The sequence below is a fragment of the Euprymna scolopes genome, chromosome 20, assembly GCF_053919585.1.
Source record: "Euprymna scolopes isolate OS-2025 chromosome 20, ASM5391958v1, whole genome shotgun sequence".
In the NCBI taxonomy this organism is placed as follows: Eukaryota; Metazoa; Mollusca; class Cephalopoda; order Sepiida; family Sepiolidae; genus Euprymna; species Euprymna scolopes.
The window spans coordinates 39,255,608-39,271,761 of record NC_136501.1 but is presented as its reverse complement, the minus strand read 5'-3'; the positions used below and the strand labels follow the sequence as shown (position 1 = coordinate 39,271,761).

At 34.3% G+C, this 16,154-nt stretch overlaps 1 protein-coding gene across 1 annotated transcript in view; it reads right to left on the bottom strand.

The window, feature by feature from the left end:
* Positions 1–344: 344 nt before the first annotated feature.
* Positions 345–16,154, bottom strand: part of LOC145241654 (mammalian ependymin-related protein 1-like) — a 70,789-nt gene continuing 54,979 nt past the window's right edge. Inside the window, exons 5-7 of the mRNA XM_080104788.1 lie at positions 11,833–11,976; positions 8,955–9,084; positions 345–737 (exon numbers count right to left, since the gene is read on the bottom strand). Of these exons, the coding sequence (XP_079960914.1) occupies positions 8,966–9,084; positions 11,833–11,976 (263 nt within the window). The 3' untranslated portion in view covers positions 345–737; positions 8,955–8,965. The remainder of the gene's footprint in view (positions 738–8,954; positions 9,085–11,832; positions 11,977–16,154) is intronic.

The window sequence follows — 16,154 nt, the reverse complement described above, 5'->3', positions numbered from 1 at the left end:
TTGTCCCATCGACTACACTCATTAATCCTTATCGTCTAGTGGCCTTTTGAAGTAAATACTGGAGCAATAATATACACATGATCATTATCTTACAATATAAGTATATATGCAAAACACACACACACACATACATATATATATATATATATATATATATATATAAATATGCACACACATGCGTGTGCGTGTGTGTATAAAGGATGAATGTAAAACATTTTATTTTATATATTTATTCCCCATTTTTGACGCGTAGAAGCAGTGTTATATATATATATATATATATATATATATATATGTCCATATATTTGTGTGTGTGTGTGAGAGAGAGAGAGAGAGAGTAGATGAACGTTTTCAATAAGAATGTTTCATTATTTTATAGCGACATTTGTTCATTAGTAATATATTCACTTATTAGATAAATGAATCAAGCTCTCTTGTTTTAACTTTTTGTTTTATAATATTAAAGTTTCTATTATTTATTTCCAGTTCCGGTGGTCTTTCTTCTTTATAAAGACGTCCAATTTCAATCAAGGGCTTGACGAAAACTCGTTCTAAGTTTGAAATTGTCCGTGCTTCAGACGACGTGTCTGAGATAGCATCCAATTTGGTGATATTTCAAATCGAGCATATATATATATATATATATATATATATATATATATATATATATATATATATATATATATATATGTGCATGTTATTTCACTTTTCCTTTATTACTTCAATTTAGACGAAATCTGAAAATAAACAATGTATGTTATTAATCAAGTAATTATCACCTTTGAAATATAAATTTTTAAAAATCTTAAAAAGTTTAGGAATCAGTAACATACTTTCAAAATATTAAATCAAATTATTTTTACATTCTAAATATTACGAATCAAGTTATTAATAGCATATTAGAAGGTACTTGTACAGTTTAATCAAGACATCAAAAAAGGAAAAATCGAAGAAAGTTATATTGTAGTACCGGTTATGGAATTAAGTTAAAAAAAAGTTTCACTTAATTTGATCAAGTAGTTTTTTTTTTTTTTACAGCGGAAAAACAATTTGTTATAACACCGAGCAAAAGGTAAGCATGTTTCGATTTTTAGACCACGTGGAACGAAGGAAAACTATTATTTACCATGGGGAGGGGATGTTGGCGCTTTAGACTGAGTTATTTCCCCGTGGCGCTCCCTCCCTTATTAATCGAATGATATAATGTATATTAACAATATTATGAATTAACTTAATATTGTGATACTATAGACCCTCTCCCCTATAGAAACACCCCGGCCAATGTAAGGGAATGCTTTACCAAGACGCACACAATCGATCGGAAGTAAAATTAGTAGCCAACTGAGAGTGGCTGAGTGTGTGCGCGGACAAAAGTAGTCAGTTTGACCAGGGAGTGGTCAGTGACTAAGACAAAAGACCGAAATAAGATTTCCTGTTGTAAGTTCATATATTTAGCAGTAAGGGTCGCTCGAGGTAGTTTGCTGTCGTTTGACGTCTCGTGAGCTGTTAAACGGAATAATAATGAAACCTAAACATATAGTTAAAGTAGCGTTTAAGGATAATTTTCTGCGTTGACTGTATCACGTACACTCACACGACTACTGATTTGTACACAATATATAGGAGTTTGTGTTGTTTCGTGTGAGGCCACGTTGCTTTTGTTTTGCACACTTGTAAACCAATACTCGCGACTCTGGCGAGAGATTAAGACAAACATAAAACAACAGTAGGCAGACATTAATAGTCGACGATTGTCGAGGAGACAGGCATGGTCTTACAAATATACAAAGACAAAATCAACACAAATTCACAAGAAGAAACACAAACTCATACACTGTGTAACGATCAGCAAAATGTTGGTGTTGATGCAATTTAGTTAGTAACTTGCGCAAGTTGTTGATTCCGTCGACATTCTCAAAAGGAAAAACTTACAGTAGATTTTTTTTTACATGGGTGTCTCCACTTATCAAGGCTCGTTGGTCATTCGAGGATAAAGGGTTAATGAGTGTATTTATTGTAACATAAGAGTGTAACAATAGTATAATACAAGTCATCTTACGTTATTGATAATGTGTTTTCTTTGTACGTCGCACCTCTGTTGATATACACAACACGCTAGGCTTCACCCTAAATGAATCCAGAAACAGACATCATCAATCAGCACGCATAACTGATGCAGATTACGCAGACGATATTGCTTTGCTCGCGAATAACACTGCTGATACGCAAACACTGTGTTTTCTTTTTTTTTACATTTTCACCCCAAACAAGGCACAGTGCCACTTTGATGTATGGCCTACTATGAGGAACATAAGTTGTAGGGATATTATGTAGGGAGTTGAGCAGCAAGATGTCTGTTCAAATAGCACTTGAATTTCTGAATGTTAGTACAGTTGAGGAAGCAGGAACACTAAAGGGAATTCCAAAGTCTTGCAGTTTTGGGGAAGAATCGATTAGAGTAGAAGGCTTTCTTACATCTAGGGATCTCTACTGTGTAGGGGTGGGATTTTGCTGCTTGTCGGGTTTGTCGGGGGAAATTACGTCAAGGGAGTACGAAGGCTTGTAGTTCGTTGGAACATCCACCATCAAAATTACTTGTAAAACAGGCAGAAGGATGCAACATGTTGTGGATAGGACTGAGGTTAAAGCTTGGATGACAGTTCTCTTTTGAACCCTGTCCAGGAGTGAGAGACAAGCAACAGATGCACAAGCGCAAATGTGACAACCATACTCCATACATGGGCGAATGGTGGCCTTGTAGAGGTACAGGATACCTTCAGGCGTAAGTAACTTTCTAGCACGGCAGAGAGAGCCCACCTTCTTTGAAGCAGCCTTGGCAACGCTCTCAATGTATGTGTTCCAACTCATGTTCTCTGTGAACGTTAAGCTGAGGAGTTTAAACGAAGTACTTTTAGTTAATATATCTTTAGCCGTAGCTATCATAGCTATTGTTTAAAGTTAAAACTTGAACAGAGAAAATGTATGACTGTTTAAAGAAACAAACTAACGTTTATTTAGAATTAAAATGAGAATCTTAAAATAGTATTTATCCTCTTTTATTTGAATTATGTCATTATTAATTTCATTTTATCAATCAATATCACACTAGTAATCTAGTAGGCGACGCCATTTTCTATTCTCTGCAACCTCTTTCCCACAGAAGCGACGTTGTGAGCCTGTCTCTGCTCTATCATTATTTTCATGTCAAGTGTTCGGCTGAGCTCCAATCTATGGTACCCCTTGCCAATCCTTCACAAAAAGCACTCGTCTAGCCCAAAGCATCATTAATAAATTTCCCCCACTCTTTATCGGTACCGTAACCTAAACGTAGATTCCATGATTCCATGAATAAAACTTCTTTTCTAGAACTGCCAGTACGTGGAACTCTGTTCCGCTGGGTTGCTTTCCAGTTGACTACAATATTGTCGTCTTCAAGCCCAATGTAAATAAGTTTTTATTTAACCGTTCTCGAAAATAATCTAAGTATACCAAATTTTCACTATAAACGATTACTACGCTACTTTCCCAATGATTATAATACACACATTAACCCTTACCCTAGAGTGGCCTCCCTGCTTTGATATGTGGTAACCCCTTTTGTTAATAAAGAAAAAAAAAACAACACATAATCATCGGATTTGTTCAGTCTCGCAAAACTATAGAATTTCGATTCAGAGCCTGGGTAATACAAACTGCAACCAATGCAACTCATCTACTCTCGCAACGTCGCTTGAATTGTTTATTGGAAAGACAGACGTCGATAAATACGATTTCTCTACCAGTTCTCGAGAACGTTAGTGTATACAGCCAAAGACTGTCTTTAGGACTCCGGCTCGTACATAAAAGTATAAGAACATATTCAATATTCTTGCCAAAAAAGTTAAAAAGCAGTTGATAATAGGTTAGTCATATTGAGAACCGAATGATTTTGACTGTGTATTTCCCTCTAATTTAGAACGTTGCTTGGTTTCTACAAATTATAGGCTCATGTTTCTCCATATTGACTATGTAAAAAAATGAAACGAATAACGCGATGTGTATTACGTGTTAAAACTGTGAACCATATCTTCATACACAATGGATTTTTTCAAGTTCTTTCATGTTAGTTATGTACACTTATTCAGCAAGAATTGGGCAAAATAGTATCTTTCAATTTTCAAGAAAAATTGAGTCATATAACAAAATATAACATTTATATATGTTTACATAAAAAAAGTATTCGAAAAAGAGAATGTTCTTTTGAAATTATTGCGTACAAATATCGTATATATGATCATGTAGATTTTTCTGAAGCAAACATATTTCAATATATATATAGTTCTGTGGAAATATAATTTTCCGACTATATTTCACTTTTTTATATACTAATCCTTATTTATGAAACTCAATGTAATTACAGAGCATATAACAAACAAATGACAAAAGTTTGTCATTTGTTTGTTATATATATATAAGTTATAAGTATTTACTTCAACAGTGCTCAATACGTAGGTAGAGCTAGTTAGTAAGTTATAAAATGTATATGGCGATTAAGCTACACTGAATATTCCGCGTTTCATCCACTCTAGGATTCTTCAGACTTATGTCGTTTTTATATGCTCATCTTTTATTGAAATTTTAGTTAGCAAATCAGCTTTCTAGTATCCACTGCGCCCTTCCTATCAGCCAATGAGAATGCATCTATCGGACAAAGGCATATTTGACCTCTGGTTGACCTGTTCCTTTGTGTGTGCTCTATTTAGCCTGGATATCTATTAAACTGTAGAAGAGAAATAGCAAACAACTGTGTTCACAAGATAAAATTTACTCTAGGATAGCGATACAAAATAGTTTTAAAACTAACAAAAACAATAGAAAATAAACAAATAAATAAATTAAATAAACATGAATATACATAAACGATCATACATATATGTATGTATATATATATGTATATATATATGCATATTATGTGTGTACGCATATATATATATTTATATATAAACTAACATAAAAAACACTAACCTAGATTTAAAACAGATCAAGAAGCTAAATATCCAGACTAAATAGAGCACACACAAAGGAACAGGTCAACCAGAGATGAAATAGGCCTTTGTCCGATAAATGCATTCTCATTGGCTGATAGAAAGGGAACGGTGGATACTAGTAAGCTGATTGGCTAACTAAAATTTCAATAGAAGATGAGAATATAAAAACGACAAACAACCACAGAATTCGCGCATAAGCCTGAAGAATCCTAGAGTGGATGAAACGCGGAATATTCAGTGTAGTTTAATCGCCATATACATTTTATAACTTACTATATATATATATATATATATGAATAAAAAATCAATACGAAAATATATAAATGTTTATATCTTTTCTGTATTTATTTCCTATTCGTGTAGGAATACAAAGAAAACGAGAATGTTTCTTTCAAAAGCACATAATTTTCGACCGATCCTTTGGTCTTCGTCAGTGTGAATGATATATATATATATATATATATATATATATATATATATATATATATATATATATATATATATATACTGCGTGTCAAATTATTAACGAGATAACATTTTTTTACCAGTTTCAGTAACTTATCGGTAGTTTTGTATCAAAAGCTTCGGAAATGTTGGCAATACTGAGCTGCTGGTACTATGAAAATTTCGTACTGTTCTGCGCAATGTAAACAATTTGACATCGTAATTGCTGAATCCACGGTATTTGAGGTGTGTCAAATTATTACCAAGGCAGATTGTTTTCTCAATAAAATGGGTCGTAAAGGTGTAGTTCTGAAAAGAGTACTATTTTAGAACAACTAGCAAAAGATAAAACTACCCTCGAAATATCTGAAATGATAGGAAGGTACCATCAAACTGTGAAGAACTTTTTCAAGGACACTTTTACAAGGACACTACAAAGGTATGTAAAAGAAATGATAACGGTAAATCTAGAGTTATTTCACGCCGTTCTCTACTCCAAATTAAACGTGAAGTGGTTAAGAACCCTGGGCTAACAAGTCGAGAAGTCTTTGATCAAACCGGATTGAAAAATGTCTCATAAAGTAATTGGTGTCGCCTTCTGAAAGAAATAGCAAAGTCTGTTAAGCCTGTGACAAAGCCGCCATTAAAGCAACATCATATACAAAACCGATTGAAATGGGCAGAGGATAACATGAAAACGGATTTTTCCAAAGTTTTGTTCACGGATGAAGTGCTTGATGGCCCAGATGGCTGAAGCAAGGGATGGGTCCTAGATGGACGACATCTTCATTAGCATTTAAGGCGCCAGCAAGGTAATGGTGGGATAATGATGTTGACTGGGATTATCGGAGGTATTTTAGTTGACCCACGGAGAGTCTCAGAAGGCGTAAAAATGACGTCAAATGCTTACATAGCTTTTCTGAAAGAGCACTTTAAACCATGGAAGCAATGGTTGACGTTCAGAAGAACCATTATTTTTTATGCAGGATAATGCTCCCTCATATGTAGCAAACAAAAGCAAAGAGTATTTGCAACAACTGGGGTTCTCTGGGCTACGGAAGATGAAGTGGCCTGCGAATTCACCTGATTTGAACCCAATTGAGAACCTTCGGAGTATCATGAAGTGACGCCTCTATGCAAGTGGACGCCAATTATAGAGCAAAGATGAGTTGTGGAATGCTCTCCAAGAGGTATCGTGAGGAATAACTGTTGATGAAATCACAAATTTGACTAATTCTATGGACCAACGTCTTTTACAAGTCATTCATAAAAAATGATCGCATATCCCATACTTATTAGGTCAACGTAGAAATTACTATGTAGTTATTGTGTTCTAAGCATTTTTCCTAGTTCATTTAATGTTTGAAAATTATTTCAATAAACAAGTTATGGGTATATTGTATTTTTTCTCAACCTCGTTAATAACTTGACACACTGAAATCAACAGATATTCCTATATTCTGTCATAGTTTCGCTAATACTGTTTTAAATACTTTTATTTTCTGACTAGAGTAGCTGAATAGTATTGTAAGCACTTTCTAATAGTTTCATGGATTTTTATTCCCTCGTTCCTTAAATATTTAAAAAAGATGTAAACTCATTAATAATTTGACATATATATATTTGCATATATATATATGTTATATATATGCATATATATACACACAAACGCACGCACACACACACACATATATATATATATATATATATATATATATATATATATATATATATAGTCCTGAGTTTATATTAAAATGCTTATTTTAAGATATATATCACATCTGAATTGGCCAATTCGTTTCAAATAACAAGCTCATTGAAGTTATGATTTAGGATTCAGAGCATATATGCTGATTGGTTGCATCTAAATAATGAAAGAATCCGTTAATTTTCGATTAAAAAAATATTTCATCGAATGCCTATATTTTCTTCTTTACCGTCTTATGTGCATTTCGCAACACAGGACGAAAAATATGTTCTTTGAATTGTTTGGATGATCTTCGGAAAACTCCTATAAATTGTTGTTTCTGTATGTGATATGTTTATAATTCCTATTGATAAAAGTTAGTTGATATATCTTCAAAAAGAAAGAGTGTTCCTGTTGTCGTTAATGTGAATGTAAAATAAGTATAAATTGAACATATATATATATGTGTGTGTGTGTGTGTGTGTATGTGTGTGTGTGTGAAAATTTAGGCGATTGCTTAAATCAAAAAGATATAAATGAAAATATCAGAACAATTCATAAAACGAAAAAAAAAACCATTATGAATTGGTTTAATAAAAACCGACATATTATTCAAAAACAAAATAAAAGAAAGAAAGATGTTTTAAGAAAGACAAGAAGAATGGTTAACAAAAACAAAAACACAGAAAATTAATTTTTATTTGTTGTATTTTGTGACTTCTTTGTGTTGCGCGTAGATTGGGGTTGGATGAAGTTAGAATGTGTTATTATTTTGGGGGATCGGAGCTTGTTTTTATTTTTGTTGTTTTAGTATGTTGCTTAGTTTGTTGCTTTAGTTGAGTAAGACAAGCCTTTTTCTTATCTCTGTGAACAGTTCTGAGTTGTATATTAGTGTTTGATATCCTCTCATGTGAGTTTCCCAATAATAAAGCAATCATACAGATATCTCTTCCAAGATTTTATGAAGAGGGGTTTACTTTTGTTCTGCTCTTTCAGATAGGGTCTCTTTTAAGTAGGCAAATTTGAGGGTTTCGCATGTCAGTGCTAATTTTGTTTCCATTGCTGTCCCTAGTATTTGAATGTAGTTATCGTTGTTGAATTCAAAAGAATTGTTGTTGAGATTTATATCTATGCTGTTGATAATGAATTGTTTTGTAAATCTTGGTGCAGTATTCATAGGTTGTAGGGTATATTGCTATATAGGTTGCTAATGTCAAATGTAGATAATATTGTTCCGTGGTCCACTGTTTGTGGTAGGGAGCTTAGAAATTGTATGTATGTTGTCTCTTATGTAGCTCCGGCCTTGATTAATGAAAGGTTGTAATACTATGTCTATAAGGTTATTAGGTCTGCTTTATGGGAAGACTAATCCTGCTACTATGAGTTTAAATGTAAAGTTACTGGTATTTGGGGTGCTAATATATTCTGAGTTTTGTGTGTTGATGTCATATTTTATCTCGTTTGATATAGTTGGGCCTTTTAAAATGTAAAGTTGAGCCTTTTAAAATGTAAAGTTGAGCCGTTTTAAATTTTAAGTTAAGTCTTTTAAAATTTGAAGTTATGCCTTTTAAAATTTAAAGTTGAGCCGTTTAAAATTTGAACTTGAGCCTTTTAAAATTTGAACTTGAGCCGTTTGAAATTAAAAGTTGAGCCTTTTAAAATTTAAAGTTGGTCTTTTTAAGCTCTTAATATAAAATCATTTTTCAATTGAAACTTGAACTATAATTCAATTCTAATTCAAGTGAAAAATATAATAATTAAAAACAATCTCACTGAAAGATAAGACGTTTACTTACTTAAACGCAAACTAATTCGGAAGGTCAGCTTTCGTCGATGTTGGATCTGGGATACAATTACTTGGATAATTAAACACATCTGGATCTGTGATACCTTGGCTGATGTTGTAGAAATAATTGACTTGCTGCACTAAAAATACACAATGCAGAATTGACAATAATGTTAACATCTATTAATAGTCATTTAGGTTTTCCTACCGTTAAATATGTATAATTATCCTAATAATTTAATACTTTCTATGCATTATTGATTTGATCATACACTTGTGACTTAAACTCAGTTTATTTGAATTCTTTTTGCTTTCTGTTCATCATGGAAAAAATCTCTACGGATTGTTGTAAGTGAATATGTTTATGATTCCCATTGATAAAAGTTAGTTTATATCTCTTCAAAAAAAAATGAGTGACCTGTTACCGATGCGGAAAACAGACAAAACAAGTTATGACAATCTCTTTGGAAACTATCCACTTTAAGGTAGCACTGTGATTTATAACTTTATAGCATCGACTTAAAGAACAGAAACTTCGAAGCGGCATAATTATTTACTGGTCCGTATAATTCTTCCAATATTATTATATATCCTACTTCTCTTGTAAACGAGAATATCCTGTTTATTTTATTACTAGCAGTGTGACCCGACGTTGTCCGGGATTGAATGATCATCAACGAATGTTTCTCACTTTCATATTTTTATTGTCATCGAAATCGATGAAATAGCCCACTTTTCAAATAAGTCGATTGATTGCCTGCTCTAATTGAGGACCAATCGAGATGCACCTGGAGGAAGCTTCACATATCTCTCGTAGTAACTGAGTTCACAATATATTGTAGTCTATATTGCACTGTAGGTAACCTACTGTAAATTTTATAAAATTATTTTATATATGATGGCTTGCATTAACATTTATGAGGGGCGTGCAATAAGTAATGCCCCTGATCCACTTCCCATAGCAGTAGAGAAACTTGACACAGTTATTAGTCTTTCTCGACATAGAAACCACCCAGAGTTATCCATTTCTCCCGTCGTTTGATGCAGCTCTGGAGACCGTTTTTTGTAGAACACCCTTGGTTGGTCTTCCAACCACGGCGTGACTTCAGAAATCAAGGCTGCATCATCTAAGAAACGCTTTCCTTTCAAAAACAACTTCATGGCTGGGAAGAGGTGAAAGTCAGAGGGTGCAAGGTCAGAAGAGTAAGGAGGATGGGGAGGATTTCATAACCACACGCCCGTGATTCTGATCTGGCGACATGCGAGTTGTGGACCGGAGCGTTGTCCTGCAGGAGGGTACCTTTGCTGATCTTGCCTCGCCTCTTGATTTTGATAGCTCCCCTTAATTTCCTCAAAAGTGAAGCATAATAGGCTTCTGTAATTGTGATACCCTTTGCCAGGAAATCTGTCATCACTACTCCGTCCTGGTCCCAGAAGACTGTGAGCATGACCATGCCAGCGGAGGGCTGCACCCTTGCCTTCTTTGGGGGTAGTGAGCTCAAGTGCTTCCACTGCATCGATTGGACTTTGGTCTCTGGATCATAGTGATGGACCCAGGTTTCATCCTGTGTAATCAGTCTTTTGAAAAACTTTGACTCATCTTATTGGTACATCTTCCAATTCATCCTCGAGCACTCAATGCGTTCTCGCTTCTGGAATGGTGTGAGCAACCTTAGAATCCATCTGGCAGACACCTTATGCATATGTAAATGGTCATGAATGATAGTTTCCACAGACCATGTAGTAATCTTGACATTTTGGGCTATTTGTAATAGTAATGCGCCGATCTTCCAAAATGGCAGCCTCAACTTGACGGACAGATGCCTCATCAATAGCAGAAGGGGGCGACCATGTCTTGGAGCTGTTTCCACAGACTTCCGGCCATGTTTGAATTCACGATGCCAGCGTTTTACAAGGTCATATGATGGGGCATTATCACCATAAGTTTCTTTCATTTTATCAAAAGTCTCCTTGTGGTGTGCGACCTTTCAAATACAAAAACCGGATCACTGCTCGACATTCAACAGGCTCCATTTAACACCTGACTCAGTTCAAACACCTGTAAAACAGAAACCACAATTAGTTCAGAGCTGTAATTTGCCACATAAGTCGTAGAGATATAAATCATTGCACATGGAAAATTTTAGCTAGATCAGACAACTGGAAGTGGGCCAGGGGCATTACTTATTGCACGCGCCTCGTAAAATGCAAAAGTCAAGCATCATGCTTCAATAGTTCTCTAAAAGGAAAATTCATTTCGAACGCGCCCCTGTCATATCAAAGAACCTACTGTTGATTTTATATGCCTGGCATTACTGGTTGTACAGTGAAAATGGCTTGAATTTATGTTTAAAATGAAAAAGTTAAGTATCATTGTGAAATTATGCTTTAAACAGAAACATTCATTTCGAACGCGCCCCTGTTCTATCAGAGAATCTACTGTTGATATTATACGTTGGGCCTTTCGGCGTGTGTGGCAATAAAACTTCTCAAATGATGTTAGGCTGTGTAAGGTGTTAACTTTGCTCAAAATCGCCTGTTCCTTCTTTCATCAGATTATTTCGATTATCAATGCTTATCGAATACATTGCGACACAACTCCTAAGACCACTGCCAGATACATAAAGTACCTTTGTGTGAAATTTCATAAACTCGACCCAGCTGTTTTCGAATCCATAGGGAACGAACTTACAGACACACAGACAAAGTTCCTCTTATATATAATAGTAGATAGAATTAGAGATCATTATTATCACATAAAATAACCATTCAGGACTTGTTTATAATATTATCATGACATCACGCATGTCTACGTTTAATCTTACGTTAATTTCATTGCATTATCACGGATTTATCTCGTTGTATTTAATAGCGTTGAGATTACGTACTTTTTTCATTGTAGACAGACACTTGCACTGGAACACAGCCAATATCGGTGACGATATAAGTTATCTTTTCTGCGCCATGCCTTGTACTCCAGCGGTTGAGATTCATGTCATTGATGGAAACTTTGCCGTCAAACTTAGCATTATCTAAAAAGGATAAAATAAATCACAAAACAAGCGAATTGAAGTGAAGTGGTGTTATTTGTAAAACATGAGATGAATACCAAGAAAGAATTGAATAAAAACACTTTTGCTGTATAAGTAAAAAATTAGCATTTATTATTTATTTTTTGTTTTATTTTACTTCAGTTGACGTTCTCAGAAATCAAGGGGCCCACTACTATATGAGATACATGGATATTCGAATGTTCCATTTAAGTTCTTTCCATTTCGAACACTGAGTCAGTAAAGAAATTGGGAACATAATTTTCCTCTCCCCAATTAACCATTTTCATATGTTGTAGTACATCTTTCGTTTTTGTCTCTTGGTCTTACTGGATTTCAGGACAAGAATTCACCGAGTCTGGTGGAGTGTTCAACTTTGTTATTACTTGAAGTAATATCACTTGGAGAAGGTGCACGATTCCTTGTAAAAGCTAATGTGTGTTAGCCATAAAAAGGAGATCTTACTTGGTCTGCGAATACTATGTGATTTTGAATTTGGTAATGGTTTACTTCTCGAGAAAAAAGTATCCTCATGACAGGTTGATTTTACAAACCCCTGTACAGGCACTCGAGGATAGTGTCTAGTAGGCATGCAAGTTCTCTCCTATTTATCTAGATAGTTACTAATATGACCATTGATATCTTTGGCCGTTCTATGTTTATGCAATAGATACCCCTGGCAGGGTGTTTGCGCATGTAATTGTGAAGCAAGGGTTGCGCAATCGTCAACCACATCTTCCCTAGATTGGTACTGCCTGGTTCCAATGGCCAAGAGAAATTCAGGACGACTAGAAACAAGCCCGAAATAAACAAAGAGCAGATAAAGCAACTAGTATTCCCAAATGGTTACCCATTTTAGTACTGACCAGGTTCAAGGTCGCTTACCTTCGGTGATCAAACAGGACCCGATGTATCAATGTAATTATGCCATATTGGTCATTGATATATTGTAATCTGTTGTAATATGTAGATGTATGTATTAATAAATGTATGTATTAATAGATGTATGTATTAATGAATGAATAAGTCGTGTCCTACTTGTATTGTTTTCTTGTGGAAATTTGCTTCCATCATCTTTAGGTATGATATATAACACTAAAAGTAATCATACCTGCCTTGTGTCCTAATTCAGAAGAAGATATCATACACAGCTATGATGAAAGCAAGTTTTTTTTTGCACCGTTGTTCAACCATTTTGATTAATATATTAAAAATTATAATTATAAAGCCCCTTTAAGAAATTAAAGTTGAGCTCTCTTTAGAGAATTAAGAAAAAAAAAAGCAGCCAATTTTAGGGCAATACGACATTCCGAGTTTCGGTCGTTAAATAGTCTCTCTGATTGCTTACTATGATTTGCCGCTGACATGGTATTTATAGGTACTGAATTCCATTCAATTCTTGTGTTAATTGCCGGTAGCCTGGAGGAAAACTGCTAGCCTACGCAGTCAATGATAGCTTTACGAATGACTTCGAATCTTCCAATCAACAGTAATTATCAAATTATCAATTCCTACACAGATGACTGTGTAAGAATGAACCACTAGTGTCGGTAGGTATAAAAAATAATAGTTATTTTATTATATATATATATATATATATATATATATATATATATATATTTATATATATATATATATATACATATATATATATATATACAGGGTGAGTTATGTGAAACGGGTGTTTTGAAGAAAAACAAAACTGCGAATATTAATCTTAAGCAGGTTTCACTCCCTATCTCTTACTCATTGAGAAGAGCAAGGAGCGTTTTAAAAAAACATCCGTTTCCCGTGACTCACTATATATATATATATATATATATATATATATATATATATATATATTCATTTGATAGCATTAAGAAAACGAAAATATATAATTCCTAGGGTAAAAAAAAACAAATTATCCATGCCAGTAATTTTGTGCTAACTACTTCTCGTAAATGAATGCAAATTATTTGATAATTGTTAACAGATATTTCAACTGGTCTATTGCTTTGAAGGAAAATGGAACGCCAACAAACGCCCTTAGAATTATCAACCACATTCGATGTACAAAGATGTGCTAACTTCATATGGGACTCTCAAATTTATTGCGGGCACAACATATAAATTCCTAAAATCATTTAGTGTACATCATAGGGGAACTTCAATCGAAAATTCCTAGGCATGCACAAGAGCAGAGATCACGATGAGAAAAAAAAGTAATTTAGTTCTCTCCCACTGCAAGCACTTTGACACACACCAGGGTCGAAAGTGGAATTAAGAAGCCAGCGCCCCCGAGGAGGAGTGCTCTGACCTGATCAGTTAGTATTCCGCGGTGTGAGTGCCTCAGGTAATTAGCAATAAACTAAGCCCTCCTGAAAGAGAGAAGGCAAAGTCTTGGAGGGTGGACCTTCTAGAATTGCACAGAACTAAAATCCTACAGCAAAATCAAAAGGGATCGGATCATAACAGAAATGGTCTAATCTTTGTTGATGTTGGGGGCCGAAGATAAAAATCCCAGCCGAATGTTAAAAGTCCTAAATGCGAATGAATTCCAAAGTAACAATGCTATTTTGCAGGAATAGCATTGATTAAGATTTTTTTAAAATCATCAGGAATGATACTATTCGGCTACCAAATCCAACATCTCATTTTCACATTACTAGGAGAATACTGTTCCACACAACTAGGGAAGAATTTACCATTAACTAGGGAAAAGTCCTTAAAAAATGCAATGAGAAATTATATTTATATTATTAGTCGTTTTGGTTTAATTTTTGATATATTAGTCACTTTTTGTGCATTTTGCTATTATTTTTCTCTACTTAGTATTTTGCTATTGTGCTTTATTATTTCTAAGTTTTAGCAGCAACTTTAGGACATTTTTATATCATTTTATTTGCATATTTTGTGCACAGGGTTTTTAAGTAGTAATCTTTGATGAGAATTAGGAATTTCCAGCCAAGTTGCAAAGTTTAGTTTTCGTTGATTTTTAATTTCATAATAATTATTGGTGTCCTGTTGCTTATATTTAATTTCGATATTATGGTAGCCACTATTTTTAGAGCTGTGTTCTAAATGTTGCTTGACTTCTTAAACACATTTTCGTTGCTAAAGTTATTGCTAAGCCTATGTCCGATAGAATTGGGTATCTGTTTTATGGCTGAACTTTAGGTTTACTTATATTGGATATTTTTCATTTAGATATGACTTGTAAATCCTTTTATATAAGGTTTAAGTGACATATAAAAAGGTGAGTTATTTTCATGTTTACCAATACGTTTAATTTTAAACAATGAAACTGATTGGTTAGTTGGCTCGACTAAACGACACACACACACACACACACACACACACACACACACACACACACACACATATATATACACACACACACACACACACACACACATATATATATATATATATATCCACTAACACGAATTCAGTGTATTTCAGTTTGACGATTTCCTACGAGAATGAAAATCGGAAGCCTAACTTACTACCTAGATCTACTCACGTATTGAGCACTGTTGAGGCAAATACTGAAAATCAATACATAAAATGTTATATCTCCTTATAAAAATTGTATGTGAATACATAATTTCAACGCTGATTTGAAATCCGTTCAGCAGTTCTCAATTCTAATTTCTATTTCGTTTATCAGAGAGCTAAACAAATGAGCGTGAGAAAATGTGAGGCTTCTCATTTTCCTTTACGTTCCAATGTGTTATACAAACCCATGTTGTCATCGATGGTAGTAATTTCTGTTCTACGCGGTTAAAATGATGAAAGCGCACACGTGGATTTGATGGAAGAAGAGAAAGACATAATTTACATGTTATAAGACGTCAATTCCACAAGTATTTTGGTTCGCTGCTGTTCGTTTCGTTTAAAAACGAATTCCAATTTCGCAAACGTTGAAACACAGATATTAGGATCTTTGGCAGGACAGGATGTGCATTGAAACGCGCGATAAACGAGGTAAGTAAATCGAACATTCTATTCATTTTGTTCCGAAACGTCGAACTCCTAATCGAAGCCACTGGCTTAAATCTTGATTTGTATGCAACGGGGATCCTTTAGCCGAGGAAGGCCATCAATAATACGCCCTTGTTGTGTAATACTTATACAGGCCTTCATTGGCTTCGTTGGCTATTCGATCCGGCCTGAAT